The sequence below is a fragment of the Melospiza georgiana genome, chromosome 6 (assembly GCF_028018845.1).
Source record: "Melospiza georgiana isolate bMelGeo1 chromosome 6, bMelGeo1.pri, whole genome shotgun sequence".
Lineage (NCBI taxonomy): Eukaryota > Metazoa > Chordata > Aves > Passeriformes > Passerellidae > Melospiza > Melospiza georgiana.
Genome location: NC_080435.1, coordinates 1,221,479 through 1,229,544, shown reverse-complemented (window position 1 = coordinate 1,229,544; position 8,066 = coordinate 1,221,479). Strand labels below are relative to the sequence as shown.

The following is an 8,066-nucleotide window of genomic DNA, read 5'->3' as shown; positions in this document are numbered from 1 at the left end:
GCCCTGCCCCGCCCGGCGCTTCCGCCGCCGGGGCCGGTTCGCGCACTGCCTGCTGGGAGCTGTAGTCCCGGCGAGGCGGCCATGCCCGCTCCGCGCGGGGGCGCTCGGCCGCCGCCGCCGGTGCGACCCCGGGGCTCCCCGGTACCGGGGTGACCCGGCGCCGCCGCGCGGCTCCCAGGCCTGGGCGCCCGCCCACGTGTGCATGGTTGCATGCCCCTTGCCAGGGTTAATGACAGGAACCTCGGCGTGGAGTTGTAAAAATGTGTTTCAAATATTTTTAGTGTGTTTCAAACGCCACTGCCTCCAGCCGCCGCTGCGCTGTGTCTGCAGACATTTCTCGGCTCCCTAGTTGAGGAGCGCGTTTCCAAAGGTTTCGAGGCGCCCAGGTCGGAGCACAAGCAGCGGGCTGCCGGCGCGCCCGCAGGTGCTGCCGCGGGGCGGGGCGCGGCCCGGCCGTGGCGGTGTGGCGGCGCGGCTGTGGGCGAGGCCGAGGCGGGAGGGGCGGGGGCGGATCCAGAGGGGCGGGCGGGGGCTGCCGGGAGCCGTGCGCGGGCGGTGCGTGGGTAGCTGGCGGCAGCGATGCTCAACTGCTGGGAAGCCGCGCTGGGCGCCGCCGTCTCCGTCCCCGTCTTTCTTTTCGTGGCAGCGCCCTACATCAGGTGCGTCTTACCGAGCGCAGCCCCTGCCCTTCGCGTGTGCTCAGCCCCGCAGAGCGGCGCCCCTGTGTGTCTGTGTGCGTGTGGCGCGAACGCGAACAGCGGGAATCCCGTTCTGCAGCCCGCGCTGGGGTCGGAGCTATTCCGGCCTGCCCGGCTCCAGCGCCCCGGTGACGCTGCCGCGCTGCGGGGCTCGCTCAGCCCCGGCGCCGCCCGCCGCGCTCCCCGGGCTCCGTCCCGGCACCGGCGCGCTCCGGAGGCGCGGCAGGGGGCGGGGCCCGCGTTCTCCTCAGGGTGCGGCGGCGCAGCCCATTGGCCGAAGGGCCCCGGGCCGCGCGGCAGCAGCCAATGGGAGTCGTGGCCCCACTTGACGCACGGGCGGGGCGGGGCCGCGCTCGGGAAAGCGCGGGGGATCGGGGGGCGCGGTGCCGGTGTCCCGGTCGCGACAGGGTCGTGAGCGGCCGCTTGAGGTGGGGGTGCCCGTGACTCCCTGGGCCCGGGGCGCAGCGGTGAGCCCGAGTGTTGATGCGAACCCCCAGGCTCTGGGGTGCTCAGCCCCGCGCGGGGCCCGCTGAGGAGGCAGAAGTGACTGGTGCCTCCCATCTTGCAGGCGCTATGTCGCTGGAGGACGGTGTAAGTCAACAGCAAGGCTGGAGGGGAAGGTGGTGATAATCACAGGAGCCAACACAGGCATCGGGAAGGAGACCGCCAGAGACCTCGCACGAAGAGGCAAGTGCAGGCATCCCTCTGCAGCCGGAGCGGCTGTGCCTTGTGTCAGTAGCCGCTTTTCTGGACCTAAGGAAGATGTGTTGTAGGCTTACATTGAAGTAAACTGGATTCCAGAGTTACTGCAGATGAGCCCAAGTGCTGTTCCTTCAGAGGCTGTAACCACTGAGGTGCAAGTTCCCAGTTCCTCAACTGTTTTCATTGCTTGGACTCCAAAAATGTGCTCTGGGGACATGAAAATGCATTGCATTGCAACTGATTTGAGAGGACTGGGGAAGTTCCTGCACTCTGCTTATATGAAGTTGGGAAATTACATAGGTCCACCACTATGTGCTTTAGTTATATTTGAAGCTAATTTGATGTAAATGTTATTTGGCTAACTGACAAGAAGATTAAACTACCTGTTCACAATCCATTTAGAAATTACTCTGGCTGGAATCCATCACCTTTTTGTGCTCCTGGCTTGATGTTCCCATTATAGAGGCAGATAACAACCCTATCATACCTGTGTTGTTGTATGCACTCCTAATGTGGGAGAACATGGACAGAGGCACTTAAGATGTGCATTTGCCTGGTCTGAAATCATCTTTCAGCAAGACTGTAACTCACATTTGAGTGAGAAAGGCTTTGTATCTTCCAGCCACCCCCCCCCCAACTGATGCTAGTTCCCTAGAGAAACAATATATTGTTTGTAAGTGCTGGGCATGCCAGCCTGCTTGTTGTAGCCTGGATCATCCAGTGTGCTCCAGTGAACTCAGGTCCTGCTCCTGTTGTTCCCCCCTCCCCTCCTTGCAGGTGCAAGGGTAATTATTGCTTGCAGAGACACGGCAAAGGCAGAAGCTGCAGCCAGTGAAATCCGAGCCGAGACAGGGAACCAGGAGGTCATTGCGAAAAAACTGGACTTGGCTGATACCAAGTCCATCCGGGAGTTTGCTGAGAGATTTCTAGCAGGTACAGTCTCTAGATTCTTCTTTTTAGTGAGAATATTTGCTAAGGACTGCTGTCCATTCTTCTAACCATGGCCAAATCCCTGCCCTGCTGGTCTCTGTACCTCTTGGGTATTGTGGTTCATAGCAGGGGCTGGTCAGAGGCCATGGGCTACTTTGTGGTAGGAGATACATCCTTTTTTTAAGGTGATGTGGCTGCAAGTCAGACAGCAAGGGGTGACTTGTGCTACTTTCTTGTCTGCATTCTCTGTTTCCTCGTTTAAGGATGTCTGTTGTTTCTTACAGAGGAGAAGGAACTCCATATTCTCATTAATAATGCTGGGGTAATGTTATGCCCTTACTCCAAGACTGCTGATGGCTTTGAGATGCAGCTGGGAGTCAATCATCTCGGTAAGGCCACTGGAATCATGTTTGCACTCAATATGGAATCATAGAATAGTCATATGGTTTGGGTTGGAATTGCCCTTAAAGATCATCTTCTGTTGCAAAATGCCAAAGGAAAATCCCGCTGTCAGATTTTCTCTTCCTCATTCTTCCTTTTACAGGGAGGATGGAGGGCTAGAGTCAAGAGTTCTGGAGATGCAATGTGGTGTATTTGCATATCAGAGATCCAGTTTAAGTATGTGTACATGTTACCTGGGACATTTTGAAATGTATGACAGCTCCAGCTTTTTGAAGATGAGGAGCAGAACTTGAAGGCCCCAAAAAAAATGTAGATGTTAATTCAGGGGAATTTAACAGAAATTTTCTTTTTCCTGGACTTGAAATGAGGGCAGCAGCGAGATACCACGTATAAGCAAGCAGAGGATGACCTTTTGTCTCCCCCCTAGGCCATTTTCTCTTGACCTTCCTGTTGCTGGAGCGTCTGAAGCAGTGTGCCCCCGCCCGCATCGTGAACGTGTCCTCGCTGGCTCACCACGGCGGCCGCATCCGCTTCCACGATCTGCACGGGGAGAGGAGCTACAACCGCGGCCTGGCCTACTGCCACAGCAAGCTGGCCAACGTGCTCTTCACCCGCGAGCTGGCCCGGCGCCTGCAGGGCAAGTTCCAGAGGCAGCAGGGCCTTGGCTCGGCTCTCCGAGCACCGTGCGCGGGGAGGGCGGGCTGGAGAAAGGGCTGCAAATCATCTGTGCACAAATTGCATGGTTGGAGGCAAATGTCACCGAGCTCTTTGTGGGAAGAAAATAGCTCCTGTCTGTGGAACCAGGAGACTTGCAACACGGATTGTCTTTGCAACAACAGGGTAGAGGAGTTCGGTATCTTGCCACAGTTGAATTTATCTCATTTTCCTGTGGTGCTTGTCAAATACTAGCTGCATCCATGCAGACAGTTGCGCTATGTGGATGGAAGCTGGGAACAGAGCCACAGCTGCAGTCTCCAATAGAAAACCTAATGCACACTCAGCTGCCTTAATGGTTGGTGGCCCGTAGAACAAGCATAAGATTAGACAGCACCTTGTAAGTCACAACATCTGTCACAGTCATGCCATTCAGTCCTGTTCATAAACTGAGGTAGTATTTATTTACTACAACAGAAGCAGTGTCTTCCCCAGGAAATTACTATTAGAGTAAGGCAAAAGAGGCAGGTGTTCTCAAAAACCTGCTGGAAACTGCTGCTGGTTTAGCACTCAGGCCCCCTAGCACTTTGTTTTGCAGAAGGCACATAATGACTCCTGTGTTTAGAAGGGAGCAGGGGATGCTCCAGTGCCATGGATGAATGTTTTAAACTGCTTCAAGAATCACCATCAAAGGTATTAGCAAAAGTGTTTTTAACCTGATGTCATAAAAGGGTGACTTAACAAAGTGCAATGGCAAAGTTCACTCTGTTACTTACATGAAAGACACATACAAAGGAAAACTGATTTAGAATTAAGTTAGAATGATTCACACAGGACTGGAAACACACTGTGTAAGGAAGACCCTCCTCAGCTTGGAGCCCCATGCTTTTTGAACCCCTTAGGAAGCCTAGGTCCAGTTTGAGTCTCAGACTTGGACAATTTATATGTAATGAAATGATCTATACAAAGTTTATAATAATTATTATTGAGTAGCTACATGGACTAGTAATGTTTCCTCAGTATTAATTCAGCAATCAGTCACTTACCAAGGATTTGTTGCAAGCAAAGGGCCTCTCTGCCTTGCTTAAGGAAGGCTCTCAGTCTCAGGTAAGAAATCTCAAATGTTGAGAGGCATCTCTGCTCCAGGGGAGTTACCTGCTTTGCCGTCCAGTTGCAGCTTGAGCTGAGGTTCAGCTGGGCTCATCCAAAAGTTTGCACTTGGTAAAAGGTCTCTGCCTTGAGGAGCAGCCTTGAGAGGTGAGCCAGCTCAAGGGAAGACTGTCACCCTGCAGTCAAATCTCCTAGCAGGGAGAGCTCAGAGAAGGCTTACTTAGGCTGAAATATTTATGGAGTGGTGTGGTTGGCTGGTATTCAAATTATATACAGTGGGAAAGGTACATGAGACTCAGTGCATCCACAACCTTATTTGTTCCTGGAGGGAAGAGTATTGGAAAAGCCATGTGGTACTTGTGTGAACTGCCTGATGGGTGTTCCAAAGGCATGTGCACTGATACTCACTGGCTTCTGTGGATTTCCTAGAGGAGTTCTGGCCCATTTATAGCTCACACCTGTACTTTCTTTGGAGCCTGTACCAAACTACTGCTGATTTGGCTAAGAGGTCAAGTGTATCCATCACATCCAGCATGCAGTAACTACAGAGGACTGCACTTATTCTCTGTATCTAAGGCTACTTAAAAGACTCCTCCTCTAAGTTATAGATTATCTACAGGTAGAATTGAGGAGTATATTCCCCTTCTTTTAGAGACACTTTGATCCATGTGGATTTGTCTTGGACTGTTTTATTTTGCCACAGGCACTAAAGTCACAGCAAACGCTCTCCATCCCGGGTCCGTGTACTCGGATCTGGTCCGGCACTCGTCTGTAATGACCTGGCTGTGGAAGATATTCTCCTTCTTCTTGAAGACACCTTGTGAAGGAGCTCAGACCAGTATCTACTGTGCAGTAGCTGAGGAGCTGGAGTCTGTGACAGGACAGTATTTCAGGTGGGTGCAAGCTGATGAAGTGATACTCTGTGGAAGGCAGCTTTGCTGGCTGAGGTATGTGGGACTTACTGTCATTGTTCATTAAGAGGGACCAGGTAAGAGGCTGTCTGGTAAGACTGAGGGTGACAAATAGAGCATTACCCCTTTCAGGTCTGTTGCAATCATGTTAGAAGAAATACCTGACCTGTGCAACACTTCATGCAATAGCATGTCCTGTAGTGCCAGAAATATTAATGTACTCAAAGTGCAGGAATGGCTGTCACACACTCACAGCTCTAATGCTGACCTGCCTAACACTTGGGAAAATCACTTTTCAGTAGAACTGTGTAGTTACTTAGGTCACTTCAGTCAATTCTGGGAAGACACTTCATTTCCCTTTGTAGTTTTACACCACTAGAGCAGAAGGGCCTGTGCTCTCAGGGAGCTGGGAGAGCTGATGGAGCTGCAGAGACAGGTGAGATTTTCAGGTCTGGCATGTGACCAAATAACTTTATCCTCCAGTGTGATAGACCTACCAGCTGGGAGGGACTCTTGCTGGGCTGTCTGTCACACTGTCATGGAAATGCTCTTGTTTAGCTCCCATTATAAAACCTGTTATTTTTTTACTTCTTTGACTCATTCCAGGACCCTACATTGTTCTTCTTTTCCCATCACCAAAACCACAGCCCAGAGCAGTTTCAAGTCATCATCATTCTATATTTGATGATCTATATTTCTATATTTGATCTATATTTCATTCTATATTCGAACAGATTCCCACAGATATGTCTACCAGCTTCCCACTGCATGTAGAGCACTGTAACAATACTGTTTTTTGGGAACAAATACAAAAAATCGTGGGTTTTTTCTCCTCCCTCACATGGATGCTGTTGGAGCCATTGTGTCTTTGCAGAGCTTTCTTCTTGTGATTTGTGATCAGATTAGTCTCTGTAATGACATCATTACCTGATCTTCATTTGGGAGTTAGTACCATCTTAATCAGACATGAATGTATAAATAGACATCTTAAGTCTTCCCTGACTGCCTGTCTTGAGATAAAAATGTAGCATTGATGTCCCAAAGTACAGAAAACTGGTGGAATTTAAACTCATTAAAAAAAGGGAGTTATGGACCTGGTGGGAAATGAGAAGTTTCAACACTAATTCACAATTTACACTGGACTAGCCTAGAATCCTTTTTACTTTCCAGGCCACAGAGTATAAAACACAAGCGTAGACGTTAAGAAAAAAAATTTCATGCCACAGTCATGCGACAGGTGGGAGTCCACCTGTCATTTCAGGCATATTAAAGACTCCATCTATAAACACTGAGCTGAATGGAAACCTTACAAGATGCCATTTCTTCTGTGCTCTTAAACTCCCAAGTTATTGCAGCATAATAGTTGAGAACACAGGACCTCTTTTCCAGACTGAATGCTTTCTGATTGGAGGAGCTGAGAAGAAAGAAGCACAGTTCAAATGATAATGGAAAGGGGGTAACCATACATGGTTATTACAGTGTTATTCTTGGGTATACAGTGGGATAAATAGTTTAGAATGAAGGGCTGTTTGAGTGACTTTTTTGCAGGTTTTGTTTTAGGAAATGTGCTCCTGAAGAGCTTGGTTGGAGTCTATATGCCTTTTTAGTGGTATTGATGAGAATGCACACTAATGAGGTTTCTTTCAAGAGTTGAGACAACAGATAGAGCTACACTTGCTTGCCAGTTCTTGGTGCCATTGGGAGAGATTATTCCCTAGCTAGTTGGAAAGAAATCTTGCTCATGGTGGCTTAGCACCAACCCTTGCTCATTTGCTGGACAGCTCCCACCATTCTTGAACTAGTCTTGAATTAAGCTGCTAGAGAGCAACTCCCTAATCTTAACACAGACATTTCTGTGTACTAATGCAGATGGAGATGTCAGACTCGAAAGAATGAAAAGAATGTTTTTCTTACAGTGATTGCCAGCCAGCGTACGTATCTCCACGTGGTCGGGATGATGAGACAGCAAAGAAGCTCTGGAGCGTGAGCTGTGAGCTCCTTGGCATCCAGTGGGACTGAGCAGCACCAAGAGTGTCCCTGGCTGGGCCCAGCAAAGCTTCTCCAGGGAACAGCACTGCTGAGAGACCTCAAGAGTACAACACTGATACTTCAGCTGCCCTAAGGATGGCTCTGCGGGCACGACATAAGTTGAATTTCTGCAATATTACACTTAAGGATTGAGATTTGTAAGCAATCGGTCCCTCTTCCTAGCTGGAGAATTAGAGCACTAATGCAGGGAGCAACCTGCTTGTTATCTCACACAGCACCTCGAGGCTGTGGTTCTCTGGCTTTAGAATAGAAAGGGAGGTTGCAGTCTTAGGTTTAGATTATGAAGTAACAAGGCATTACTTTAAATGAAGTTTGGTTGTTTTTTTCCCTAACAGCAATAGTAATGAGGTAGGACTCTAAACTTATGAGTTTAGTATGACTCTGAACTATGAGATTATTTTCAGTTCCTACCCTTTGAACTGGCAGAGCAAAAATACTTTGGGATATTAAATTTTCTGGAAAGTTATGCAATACTCTTTAGCACACAAAAACAGGTCCTGGCCTTTTTGTGCCAAGCATTAGGTAAAATTTTTTACACGGAATCTCTTTCTCTGCATGCTCTGTAAGAAGCTGGACCCTAGCCACTGAGGTATCATGGCCCTTAATACCC

The 8,066-nt window shown here is 49.6% G+C and overlaps 1 protein-coding gene across 1 annotated transcript; it reads left to right on the top strand.

Moving 5' to 3' along the window:
• Window positions 1-557: 557 nt before the first annotated feature.
• LOC131084542 (retinol dehydrogenase 12-like) lies at window positions 558-7,787 on the top strand. The gene is made up of 7 exons (XM_058026097.1): window positions 558-659; window positions 1,267-1,385; window positions 2,178-2,333; window positions 2,615-2,719; window positions 3,160-3,369; window positions 5,200-5,389; window positions 7,324-7,787. Exons 1-7 carry the CDS (start codon window positions 580-582, stop codon window positions 7,424-7,426), a joined length of 963 nt encoding a protein of 320 aa, XP_057882080.1. The 5' UTR covers window positions 558-579; the 3' UTR covers window positions 7,427-7,787.
• Window positions 7,788-8,066: the final 279 nt, after the last annotated feature.